This window comes from Acomys minous (genome assembly GCF_964271855.1).
Source record: "Acomys minous genome assembly, chromosome: 6".
NCBI lineage: Eukaryota > Metazoa > Chordata > Mammalia > Rodentia > Muridae > Acomys > Acomys minous.
Genome location: NC_140487.1, coordinates 48603786 through 48617846, shown reverse-complemented (window position 1 = coordinate 48617846; position 14061 = coordinate 48603786). Strand labels below are relative to the sequence as shown.

Genomic DNA, 14061 nt, shown 5'->3' with positions numbered 1-14061 from the left:
ATTTTCACCTTTTGAGAGAAAGACAAACAATAAGTATGAAGGAAATTGAGTTGGTAGGCAAGTTTTAGGATATGGGAGGCACTAAGCAAAAGAAATTCATGATCAAAGTATGCTATGTAAAAATAAATAAAACTATTGATTCTTAAGCATAGTGACTTCTCATTTATTTTAGTAATTTTCAGTAAATTACTGAAACTTAGGGAGAAAAACATGGATACTTGATATTTTATCAATCCTAATCAAGTTCTTATCATATATTGGGTAAATCTTACTCATGGCCTAAAGGTTTGGAACCATTAAATAGTGTAGGTTTTTTTTTTTTTTTTTTTTTTTTTAAAGGAAGGACACAGGCTGGAGAGAAAGAGTTCAGAAGTTAAGAACACTTACTGTTCTAAGAGAAGACTCAAGTTCAGTTCTCATCATCCTCATGGATGCCTACAACCTTCTGAAACTCTAGTCCCAGAGGATCTGATATTTGCTTCTGGCCTCTCAGACACTGCATGCATGTACAGCTGCACAGCTATACATAACACCTACACGGACTATTTACACTCAACCCCCTCTCCCTCACACACAATTATTGGCTACAAATAGCGTCTTTATCCTAGTTTTTAGCGCTTAAACGACAATATACAATTAGCTAACACATAGATTTAAATTTTACAATCACTGAAATTACCAAAGACTTGCTTAATCAAAGTCCCTTGGCAAATAAAGCAAGAATCTGATATTAAAGGTTAAAAAGAGTGAGCTATCAAGATGGCTCAGCAGGTAAGGGTACTTGACTCTCTTCCAGGGTGGGGGCCTGGCTCCAGGGGAACACCTCAGAGACTCCTATGCAGTGCACATTCTTAGGAAGTCCTAGAATGTGTGAACTTACAGAGCACACTGATTGGCTCCTGAGTGATGGTTCACACTAAGTGACGCTGCTGCTGGTCCTCCATGCTCCTCAGTGCCCTCAGGGACACACAGGGTGGCAAAGGAATCATTAAACCTTTATATCCAAGGGTAATATTGACAAGCCATGGTAAACCATTCATTTCATTCAGAAGCATTACTCTTAAAAACTATTACCACTTTACATACACAATGTTTGGTCCTCAATAAAAAGAGTTTTTATTAAATTTTGCCTCTGATTTTCTCATTGCCTTCAATTTTATTTTTATTATAAATACAATTAGGTGTAAGGAGCATGTCAGTGGTGTGTTTTAAATAAAAATATATTGTCTCAAAAGTATTTTTTGGTTTATGGTAAATCTTTTAATATATGTGTGATATATATAATATACATATTATGTTTATACATTTATAGGAGAGAGAGAGAGAGAAAAAAGGGATGTAGACTTAAACTGAGGTCTGGTCTCTAATAACTATGAAGGAGAAGATTTGATCATCAAATCAATACTACCACAGTAATGACTTCTCCATTTGACCCTTCCTTTGCTCTCCACATAGAAAACAAATGTGGGCAATTAAAATTTGAAACAACATTTTTATTTCCTGATAGAGTTTCACTGGATAATTTGAAGCCTTCGACTTAATCTAAGCCCTCAAGTTAGCTTTACCCTTGTCTTTGAACATGATCTGTCCTATGGTAGCTGACTTTAGAGAAAATGGTGATAAGTAGGTAAAGTGTGTGGTGGAAATCATTTTGCCAAGTCTCTGTTTTAGCTCATCTGTAAGGAAAGATGCAATTGCCATCTCCCTAGTTTAGGAGAGGATATGAGAGTCTCCCTGATTGCTGTTGACTATTTGATGATGTGTGCACATTGCAAGGCACTACAGTGTGCTTCTGAAGAGTTAAATTTTAATATGTGCTTTTTCAAAGCTCTCCAAACAGCCTCTTAGAATTTCTTACTGTGAGCCTATCATGACTGATAAAGATTTAGCTACAATAGTGCTGCTTAAGATGAATTACTTTGTCTTAATTCAAATGACAGACATTCCCAATAGGTGTTGATGGATGCAATACTAAGGACCTATTGGCAAATATTTAGAAGAAGGTTTAAGAAATGTCACTGAAAACATTCTATTCACTTCTTGAGGTAATGACAATACCGTGAGCGTGAGCGGGAAATTGAAGTAGGCAGTAATATACTATTAAGGTAAGGTAAATCCTGTTAGAAAGATAATTGGCAGTCAGGAAGGCCAAATTTGGATACCACTATTGGTGCAAAAATCCGAATTTATCACTTCACAGGGAGTTAAAGAGAGTTCCTTCTGGAGGCCAACATGAGTGACCATGGCCCAGAAACACAGATTTAGGTTACTTCAAATTCCCTTTTCAATCATGGACTCAGTTTCATAAAGTTTTATACTAACAGAATGAAGAAAGTCACAATCAAGTTCCTTTCAAATACATTGGTAGAAAGAGTAAGCGTTTGTTCAACACACAGAACAGAAATACCATCTATAGGCCTCAAATATTATCTTAGTTTTTTTTTTTTTTTGGTTGGTGGATAACTAGGATTTTGTTAAGTAAATACATTCCAAAAGTCTTTATTATCAGCATGTTAGGTCCATTTCCTGATGGGGGGAAAGACTATTTCTTTTTAATGGGCTGAGGATAGCCCAAGGTAAATTGTAACTAAGCTCTGTACCTACAACATTCCATTCTCACTGAAGTTTAATCAGTAACTGGCCTTTATAGACACTACTTCTTTTCAGGAATTCTCAGTCACACTACTTCTTGTACCAAGTACACACTACAAATCAATTATGTTTATGGAGGACCTGGAAATGGATATTATCAGGGTTATGTTATTATAGTGAGATTTAAAAAAGATAATATGTGCAAAACATTGCCAGTGTATTGGTATCTTTCTTTGCTTGTTGTTGTATTCAAGCTGTGTGTACTTCTGGGGAGAGTGATCTTATAGTAAAAAAAAAAAGGGGGGGGGGTTTGAGAATACCCTATAGAATGTGACCACTTAACAGCTATTTCTTCCTGAGGATGGACTGGCTTCCTTCATCCAGTGGAATCTACAGCTCATGCAAAAGCCTCAGTTAGACGCCACAAATGCAAATAAAGAAAATCAGTTCCTTCAAAGAATTTGTTTTTGCTTACAGTGATTTTATAAGAAGATCAGGCAAAATAAAAATGGTATTCTTTATTAGATTATTTTTGAGGGTTGTACTTTACTACCATTTTAAGAAGGTTGATATTTTGTAAATGTATTTTTTCGGTTGACTTTCTGCTCATGTTAAGTATTAATAAAGCCTGTAATATCATTATGAGAGTAATTTTGTTATATCTTGAGTGTCTTTGACATTAGGCTTGCATAGTTTTTCAATATGTATGCCTTGAAAAACAACACATTTCTATTTTAAACTAAAAATCAGTCTGGCCTGGGATTCCAAAGCAAGACATTTAGAAAATGAAATAAATTCTATTCTGAATGCTGAGATAATTTGTCTTTATGACTTTAAGTATCATAGAAAAAATTCATGTAGATTTTTTCATTTATATTTTAATGTTAATTATTAAGCAGATAATTTATTACATGTTTTCTGTTATTTTGTGATTCTTCCCATTTACTACATGTTTGTGAGGCCATGGAAAGAATTTTTTTTTTTAAATAGAGTAAAAGAAGCTCTGATTCCTAAGAATAGAACAAAAAAGATAAAATGCAAAATTTTCTTAGAAATAAGTGTCAACAAAAAGTATTCAGGTAACAGTATTCTTAAGAATCTAATATTTTATGTAATTTTTAGCTAAAGAGAGAAAATAAACTTTTGTTAGTTCTTTGAGAGTTTCATATGTGTTTGGTCATATTCACTTTTCCTTCAAATCATCCAAGACTCACGCTCACTTCTGTATCCATTCATCTTTTGTGTCCTTATTTTTCTTTTTTCTCATCAAAACCAATTTCTTCCCAAATATTTTTTGGCATGTGCCCTTTCACTAGAGGATGGCTGACTTCCTGGGAAAACCAGTTCTTTCTTTCCCTGCAGCAAATAGCAGTAGTTCTATGACTCTCACCTCTCCCTGGGATTTGGTCTGGGGTGGCTTTGCACAGGTTTCACATGACTTTCCATCTTGTGTGCCTTCTTATGATAAGGTGTACTGTTGTTTCCAGAAGATATTATTTCCTTGTAGTAAGCCACAACTTCTGTTCTTACACTCCCTTCTCTAACCCTCAGTGACCTCAGAGACTTGAATATAATTTGTAGTTTTTTTCTTAAGATATAATACTTTGAATCATTTTTGATTGCTTATATATGTAGTTAATAATTCTGTGTTTTAAACAGAAAATCCACTGCAAGAAAAACCAAAAAATTAGCATTTATCTTTATATGTTGAAACTATTTGTTTTTTAAAGACCACTTGTTTTTTATTAACATGGTAGAAATATAGAAAAAAATGGCTTATATGTTTTAAGTACTAAGCAATTAAAACAAAACAACAAGACTTAGGGTGCTGACTAGTGGTATTGCTCTTCATAGTATGCAACGTGCCAATGTCTTCAGTAATACGAACTTACTTACATTTTCATGTTTTCCTTATTATCCATAGTTCATAATATGTTAACAATTTAACCCTTATTCAACTTTGTATTTTTAAAGTTATTTATATGATACATATGTGAGCATATGTATATGGGACTGTGTCTATTATGGACCAAGTCTGAGGGCAGCCTGTGTGATTTGGTTATCTATCCCCTGCATGGATTCCAGGGATAAAATAACTCTGGCTATCCAGCACTGTAATCTGTTAAGCATTCTTGACCTGAGGTTGGGTTTTCTGGGAGGGCCAAAAGGAAGTATTCTTAGCTGCTGAGTTATCTCTCAGTCCTGATTCTTCCATTTTTTTTATAAATAGTATTTTTCTATGTTTCATTACTCTTTGATTTCCAGTAAGATTTACTTGATTTATAGCATGAATTTGATTAGGCTGATTAGGTTTAGATAAAATGTATAGTTCCCCTGTTTTTCTCCTTTAGAACTGAAAATTAATAAGTGAAATGAGAAGTCATTGTGCTTATGAGTTAATATTTTATTTAAATTGGTGCTTTCTCTGCAATGTGGTTGATATTCCCAGTGACATTCCAGCGGACAAAACTGATTTTCTCCTTCTCTGAAATGATCAGTTGCAAATAGGTCTAGTTAAGGATGGGATTTTGTGTACTTTCATTTTCAGTTGTAGAAATGTTTCTTACATCAATCTGTGTTGATCTTGTGCATACCTCCCACCTCTGAGTCTTACAATATTTCCACCTACCCCTTCTTCTTAAACCCCTGAGCTTCAAGAGGAGGAGTTTGATAAAGGCATCCCATTTAGTCTCTTACTTTCTTCACATTGTCTAGTTGTGGATACATCTGTTGATTTCCACAACCTTCAAGTAGATTTTGTGGTGAGGGTTGAGTGAGTCACTGATATATAGGTACGGTGATATTTCATTATGAGTTATTTTATTGTTTATTCTTTTAAAAGAATAATCATGGTAGGATTTCCTTTAGACTTATATAGTGATAGGTTCTTGGCTTCCTTAGTAATGTCAAATGGCAGTTTCATCTCATGAGGTGTGCCTAAAATCCAATTAAAAAACAGGTCTGTTTCTCCCACATTTATGGTATTATTTCAGAAATATATTTTGAATGCATACTGTTATTTGCTGAACACTTGTAGCTGAGTGATATTGATGATTACCCACTTCTGCTAGTAGTATACAAAATACCCTCCATCATGTAAATGCTAATCAAGAGGTAAAATTTCTAGTTGGGCACCAGCTTGACTTTTGTGTGCATGATGATATGAGTATTGTTTGCAATAAGGCCCCAGACCGCATTATCAGGTGTTAGAAGGCAACCAATAACCTTAGATGTTAAGATATTTTGTTATCCACATGGATGTGTCTTAAGCTCCAGAATTAATGCATCAGAATCTAAGCATACCTGTAAGAGGATTTCATACTCTATATTTGTGTTGAGATGACAAATTCTAAGTAAGTTATAAAAACCTAAGTGGAGTAAATCAGTTAACCTAAAAAATTCCTTCATTCCTTACCTCATGTTATAGAATAGAAAAAAAAACTTCTTCTGCATGCTGACCATGATTCAGGGGGCAAAATCAAAAAGCCTCTGGGTTAGTAATGTATGAGGCCACATGATAAGACTTTCCACATTCTGTTTTGTACTCTGAACTTTGAAGTTCTCTTCTTTTCTCATATTCAATGACCCTCCAAGAAACCAAAAAAATAAATGTGTCCACCAAGCCAAAGGAAATTTGTAATAGCTATGGTAGTCAAAAGACAAGAAGCCACAGACAGAGTGTTAGTGGTATTTCAGGCAGAAAACAAGAACTGGGCACCAACAAGTGTCTGACTCGTTACTTAGTGTGCAAAATCAGTGACGGAGAAGTATTTCCCAGAGAAACAGAATAAACATGATAGAGGAGGGAACCTGTGAGAAGTCGTCCCCGTGGGAGGAGGAAGTAAGTCTTTGAAAGGCCAGGGAGAAGAAAGCACAGAATGAACTGATGAGGTTAGCACAGTGTGGACCTTTGTTGGGAGGAAATGTAGTGGGGGACCTCAGTAAGAACCAGAGTGCTCTGCTCACAAACTGGGGTAGCTATAGGGAAGCAGGCTGAAAGATTCTTTTAGGTCTGAGATTGGCCAGTCTAGGAGTTAATGAAGAATGGCGATTTGTGAGTACGTGACTGAAAATGATGGCACAACATTTCTTATGACTAGCCAGTACCACACATCTGCAGGGGGGTAGTGTCAGAAGTGTAGAAAACAAGTCCAGAATGCTCATTACTGTGGTTTAGGAAACTCTCATAATTTAACAAAAAATGAAGAAAAATTCAAAATGGCCCAGACATAGCTAAGAGCTTTAAGTATTAGAACCCCATTTCTTCTCCTCCCTCCCCCAACACACACACACTCTCTCTGTCTCTGTCTCTGTCTCTGTCTCTCTCTCTCTCTCTCTCACACACACACACACACACACACACACACACACACACACACACACACACACACACTACCTAACTCCCCAAAACATTTACAATAATTTAAGTTGTAGCTTATTATGTAAAATTTCAAGTTATGTTCAGATAAATATGTTCCTAAAAATTGCACCACAATATCATATTGTACTGGGAAGAATTATTGCATTTGAATCATGTATATGATTTGCCACGTAACAAAAGCAGGAATTTAACCTAGAGGACCAAATAAAGAAGATCAAACAGAAGACCTAACAAGTAATTTACATTGGAGGTAAAAGGAACTCTATGGAAGAAAGAGAACACTGAGATACCCTTAGGATGTTTTGAAGAGTTATCAAAGCATAGTTGTCTAAAGGATGTCAGTCTAGTGACAGATTTTGAGTACTGAGCATTAGACTGGGCTCATAAGGAGGATCATAGTGCAGGCCAACAGTGAGGTTGTAAGTGACAGAACTGGATTTCAATGGAATGTTTAGAGAAATCATCTTCAGTCCTAGGAATAGCAACTTTAGCATTGAAAAGCAAGGTTAGTTTAGGCTCCAGTAGATTTACCTCACTGCCTGGGAGACTTGAAGGACTGGAGAGAAACTTCATTCAAATAGAAGAGTTTGAGGCAAGCCACAAAGGGTTCTACGTGCACCCCACAGTAATACCACGAGAGTTGACAACTGACCCCCCAAAATGTCACAAATGTAAAAAAAAATTCTAAATCATTGACAAGAAAAAAAAGAAAATTCAGTAGATCCAAAGCAATAAAAAGAATACTTAAGATATTGCTGAGGTTGCTGAGGAATTTGGTTAGACATTTACAGTGTGTCAAAAATTATGTCTAGAGTCTTCTAAGCTGGTTCTAGCTAGCTGTCTGGATGAATTGATTCAGCCTTCATCAGGGGAAAATGAAAACAATAAAAAATAATGTGATTCACTTGTTCCTTACAAGTAGAAGCCACTTGCCACCTTGAAAGTACAGAATGTTTTTTTAAAATTATTATTTTGTTTCTTATCTGTAACTTAGTAGGATAATATCGCTTCTATTTTCTTTGTGTGTTCCTGTAGAATAAATGAATGATAAATTAATTAATTCCAGGGGAATAAATAAATATCTGAAGGTTTAATTCTTGGCTTTGTGAGTATAATATTCAATGGCTTTGGATACAAGCACACTGTTTGCCTCCTCTGGCAGGCTGATTCTCTCACTCCACAACGTTTGAAAATGGATCCTTTAATTCCTTTTATCACTTTCTTAGTTTTCATATTTTTTGTACGTTCACTCCTTCTTCACATCATCTCCTTAAATCACAATAAAATTCCTTTAGTCGGTGCCTTCAGGCAACCTGATGGAAAACTAACACCTTTGATTTGTCTTGCCAAGAACCTGAACAGAGGTACCTTATGAATACCCTCTTCTTGTTGATCACTATGTCACCCATGTGCTAGTTTGGTAGAATTTTGATCACTTGTAGCAGAATTACATATATATAGATAATTATATATATACATAATTCTTTACCTTCTAAGAAATACTGTGCCACTGAAACATTATAAAGATGCTTATGTTATAGTATTACCAATGCACATTAGAGACTTACAAGTCAAAGATGTTCAAACTAATGGCCTAAGAACAATTACTATTGTATACTATGTCCATTGAGGCTGCCATAGGAAAGTGTTGGGTGGTTTTAACAATGGAATTATATCAGTTTAAAATCAGTATCAAAGTGTCAGTGGGCATGAGTTCTTCTGTGGCTGCTTCTCTTGGCTGCACGTTTGTTGTAACCTCACATGGTTGTTTGCTCTGAGCAGAAAAACCTCATAATCTCTCTGTGTATACAAATTTCTTCTCATAAAAGCATCATTTAGACTGAATCAGGGTTAATTCTAATATCCTTTATTAATATTACCCATTGCCAATGAAAGGGCTGCATATTCCCCAAATATATCAGGTTCTGGGATTTGTATTGTGTGTGCAAAGCTGGTTTCCTAGCCTGGCATTATTGGGCCTTGTGAAACTTTAGCAGATGGGACTAATGGGAGATCTGACATCACTGAGCATAGAGGTGAAGTCGATCTTGGGCTCAACACTTAACAATTACATTTCTTGAATCTCATCATGCCAGTTTCTCAGAGAATCACCATATTCATAGGTGGTACCACAGAAAATGCTACCAGAGAAATGGAGTGTGGTGGCCTGAGCTTTCCAATGCTTCCCCCGCAATTCCTTCCCAGACAAAGATCCAAACAGAAAACAAAAGAAAGGTTAAGTAAGATTGTCAGCAGAATGAAAATGAGGCTATGAGAGCACAGAACCTGCTGATTCTAATAGCTTTTATTGACTGGCCGTGAAAACCATGATCTGTCAGGGAAGAGAAAGTGTTGGTCAAGAAACTGCAACTTAGCTCTGACTTTGGCCATCCAAAAAGAAAACAATGTTCCCCGTTCTATTACTGTGGGCTTTAACTTTGCAATCAGTTAAGGCCCTAATCCCAGGATGTGGGCTTGGTAGAGAAAATATCTCACTATGTTCATTGATGTTAGTTTACCTTTGGCTTTGGGTCAGCAATAAGCTCTCCTGTGCTGGCTTATTTTTAACTAAGCAGTGACAAGCAGTTTGAGGATTGAATGTTTGAAAGTTTTAAGCTACCTCTGAAAAACTCTTTCCTCTCTCCCAATTCCTTAACTCTTTACCTGCCTGAACATAGTATATTTTCAGATGGTCCCAGCTGGGACAATTTGATTAGAAATACAGACAGCACTGTCATCTGTCAATACACTTCCAACACCTAAGACTAGAACTAGGAGAGTACAGAGGGAAATCTTTGGTGGTCCATTATTGTGAGCAGTTACTTCTTACGGGTGGAAATGAAGGAGTCCTTTAAGGGGCACAAATGGCTTCTGTCATCACTAACTATGTCTTCTTATTAGAGAGCATCCTAGGGCCCGGTGTTCTCCTACACTCCATCATGCATCTCTGAGGACATGGGGAAAATGGATTAAGAGGATGCCAAGAATCAAAGAGAACCTCACATCATTACTTTATTCTACATCTATCTTGCTCTCAAAGATTTAAAGATAGTTGGGAAAACATATGATAAAAATAAGGCTTTTTTCTCTGCACCATTTCCTTGCGATGATAAGGTGAAAGGTTTGCAGTCGGAGCTAACTACCAGTGGGAAGGGGCAACATGTTTGTAATATACTGTATGAAATAAATAAGCACAAATCCTTAATAATTATCTTTTAAAAGTGAAAGTAATATTCCATAGAGCAGAGAACTATATTCTCCACTGGAATATGGAACGGTACACAAGCTTGCAGCTTTTATAATCTATCACATGTTCTGTGTCACAAGCTTGGACTGCCATTCTCTCTCTTTGATTTTTACAGGGCAGGAGGCATTTTGCCATTTATTCTATTTAAGTGAAGGCAGAAATATGATGTAATGATTTAAGGGAAGATAGTTTAAAATTATCACATGGTAAAGACAATGTTGAGGAAAAAAAAAAGACCTTCTCCCCAAAGGGCTAGTTTTGGGCAAGAACCAGGATGTAGCCAGTTTTGGATGAAAATGAAAGCACTTCACATGACTACTACATAGGTTAGAATTAACTTCTCTCACACACAATAATACACACGTACACACACACACACACTTTCTCTCACAGATACAGACATACACATACACACATAAGATGTTCATTTTTTAGTAGAAGATTCTTCAAAGAGACTCAAAGCAAAGAAAATGACAAAAACAGACAAACAAATAAAAAATCTACAACTCTGGAAATGTTGCCAATGGTTACCGACAACAGCAGCTGTATTTTCATGACATAGCAGGCTAAAAGAGCAGAACCCAGGAAGTAGCAGGGGCTAATTGTATTACAGTTACATCTACTTTCCCTTTTCTCCTGGTGTCAAACTTTCTTATGTGTCCCTCCCCTACGGCTGGTAACCAGAATGCTGCTTACTACCCAGGGTTGCTGCATTTAGGCTGAGAGAAGGTCCAGAGTCAGAATTCCATGGACTTGCAGCTCTGCTAAAGAAAGAACCTAGGAGCAAGGCTGTCCAAACCTGCCCACTGTTCACATTCCTTCCTTTATATGGATGTGGCTGCTGATGCAGGGAAAGGGAGGTGGAGGTGGTCCTTTATCCACTAACCAAGTCCAGCATGAAGATTCAGGGAAGACTGAGACTCACTATCCCGTGATACCAACCACCAAGCAAAGTTTCATGGAACCCATCCGACTATTTCAGGTGAAATCAGATGGTCTGTGTGGAAGGAGGCTATCTTTGGTCCTTAAGTGATATATCTACAAGTATCATTTGGCTCTGTTTGGTGGTCATGTGATTAGATAAATGAATGTTCTTAAAATTTCAGGAAAAATTAATAGTGTCAAAGTACACTTTTTTCCAGAGATGATTATTTTTTGGCTTTTTGAAAATGAGAAATATTTTATTTTCTCAGTCACTCTTCTATAATCCTAGCCGTTCTGTTTTATGTCAGTTGGATCCCTTTGCAGCTGCTTTCCCATAACTTGCTTCCCAAATTGCCTCTGCTCTCTAGTCTGGAGCAGGATATTACTTCTAGTTTAGAAACTATGGTGTTGGCTTAGAGATTTCAAAAACCTACTTTAAGGTTCTTACACACTTCTACGTCCCTTCCAACCCACTGACCAGAGGTAGGGGAGAAGGAAAGTTATTAGGAAAAGGGAGTGGTGGATCTTTTTAGACGTAGTTCCTTGGGGGCAACTCCACTCTTCACTGCCAGGATCCCAGCTACCAGCCATTCAGTCAAATAGAAACACCAAACAGCAACAGGTGTCAGGCAGCACAATCCAGCAGAAACAGCAAGACTCCCACCTCAATGGCAGAAGTCAGCGGAAGCAGCCAGAATCTGCTGGAGAGCCATGAGATGTTCTCTGGAGCATTTCTCTCTGGGAAGTGAAATGTAGAAAAATGAAGGATAGCAATGTGATGTTAAACCATTGCAAGGTGTAGAGATGCAAAGGTGTTGTCTCACTGTTTCTGACTTCTATTTATCCCTCCTCTGAGTCCACACAAGGATATTTTGCAGCTGGGAAAACCCACAAAGCAGCTTCCAAGAAAACATCACAGTGTCCTCTCACTGGTATGTTTTCCAGTGACAAAGGTCATGAGGCTGTCTTCAGAGGTGGAAAACCACTCCCATATCCCATATTTGGGGCCCAAATAAAAAACACATTCACATGACACAACCGTCTTCAAAGAAGCCAGGAACTTCCGCTTCACCGAGGCATCACTTATCATAGTTCCTCCGTGTTTCAATCCAGTACCGTGCTTGCTAACATTTTTAGTAACATTTTTCTTTCCTCTTTACTTTCTTTGAAAAAGAGGAACACATTCATTCATATAAAAAATGACAATCAGCTTTCAGAGGTTCTGCAGCTGATGGCGACAGATTTCATGGCCTTGGCCTCTTGTCAGGATAGACTCAATGAGAAATGTGTAGTTAGAGGAAAAGGTGTGTGTGTGTGTGTGTGTGTGTGTGTGTGTGTGTGTGTGTGTGTGTGTGCGTTACATGAACTCCATACACCCACCCACCCACACATACACACACACACACACACACACACACACACACACACACACACACACAAACACACACCTTTTATCCACAAGCTCCTAGGTGAGGGGTCATCCACTGGAGCTATGGTAAGCTTACCAAGAGACACAACAAAAGGAAACTGACTCTTTATCCCCAGCTGTTTTATTTAGAGACAGAAACTTGTGAACCCCTTCTGACTCATGTTAGAATGTTCATTGGCCTGACTGTGTATAGGTCTTGTGCAGACAAACACAGCTGCAGTCCAGAAGACAATACTTTTGTCTCTACCTCCCCAATGTGGCTTTAAAACCTTTCCACTCCATACCAATTCAAATCTAAGATTATTCTTCACACACACACACTATATACATACACACTCTAATATGAGGTATTATACCCATTCACCTCAATTATAATACAAAGTTTATTTCCAATACCTTGAAAGTGGTGCTGCAGCCTTTGTAGGATAACTAAGTATACGAGCTAACGGTTAGTTGAACAAACAATGGTCATATCAAATACTAGTCTAATTTTATCTCAATAATATATATCCTAGGTCTAAAAGATAGATATGGTTCTATAGATATATGAGGTAAAATAGTCAAATAAAGTCTCCAAAAGCTTCAGAGACCTACAGAATATGGCTTTTACACTCCAATTTATAGGTGGTTTGATACTATGTCTGTTTAATAGACTCCTAGTAATAGCTTATTCTCATGGGAACTATGAGCCCCAAAGGATTCTTGGTGAGATTTACAACACCAAGAATCTTTTTCCTCTTGTAGATTAGGCCTTAACTCCAACCAAAAAGCAGTTTGTCATGCTGCAGTTGAACTATCTTGCCAAACAGATAATTATTGTAGTCCAAAGGTTTGCAGTTAGGTAAGGTTGTTGTTGACTGTGTTCCCCCAGGATCCTTTGGGAGATAGCCAGAAGGTAGTGTTTTCTGGTCAGTATCAATATCACTAATTATTAATGACAGCTTTAGAATAAAGGTTAGTTCCTGCTGAGCTACCATTTCACTCACCCTAATCCTTATTTTCAGTCAACAGAGTTGGGTTAGGAAAATGGCAAAATTGTCTGCAATAAGTAGTTTAGTTAAGTTTTCTTCATCATTACTTAGGTGTCTATATTATGCCCTGATACCATTGCTGGTGGTTTCCTAAATGACCTATTATTCCACATTGATTACAATGGGATAAGATGAGAATCTCCCTTATATTAGAAAACAAATACTGAAGATATAGTAAATAAAAGGCCGTTAGGTGAAGACATTGCTGCCTTACTGCATTTTTGATCCATGGTAAGTCCTTAGCATGGCTTAAACATTGTGTTTTGTAAAATAATGAAGGAGATGAGATAATATTCAGGGTAGAAAACGCCTTCACACTAGGGTTAACCACTTACAAAAAGAGCTCTGAAACAATTGTGAAAAAGTACATTATTTACTTGAGCTTATGTATTATTTACACTTACTCAAAAGTAGTAGATTGAAAATGAATGAACTACTGAAATCAGCCAATCCAGAA

General features: G+C 37.0%; 1 protein-coding gene across 4 annotated transcripts in view; it reads left to right on the top strand.

The window, feature by feature from the left end:
• The window catches only part of CCSER1 (coiled-coil serine rich protein 1), a 1085521-nt gene that overhangs the window by 713580 nt on the left and 357880 nt on the right, over positions 1-14061 (top strand). Inside the window, exon 11 of one of the 4 annotated variants that reach the window (XM_084787311.1) lies at positions 340-1100. The exons of the other annotated variants lie outside the window; for them this stretch is intronic. Within the exon in view, the coding sequence (XP_084643437.1) occupies positions 340-594 (255 nt within the window). The 3' untranslated portion in view covers positions 595-1100. Of the gene's footprint in view, positions 1-339; positions 1101-14061 lie in introns of those variants that run through there. 4 annotated transcript variants of the gene reach the window in all.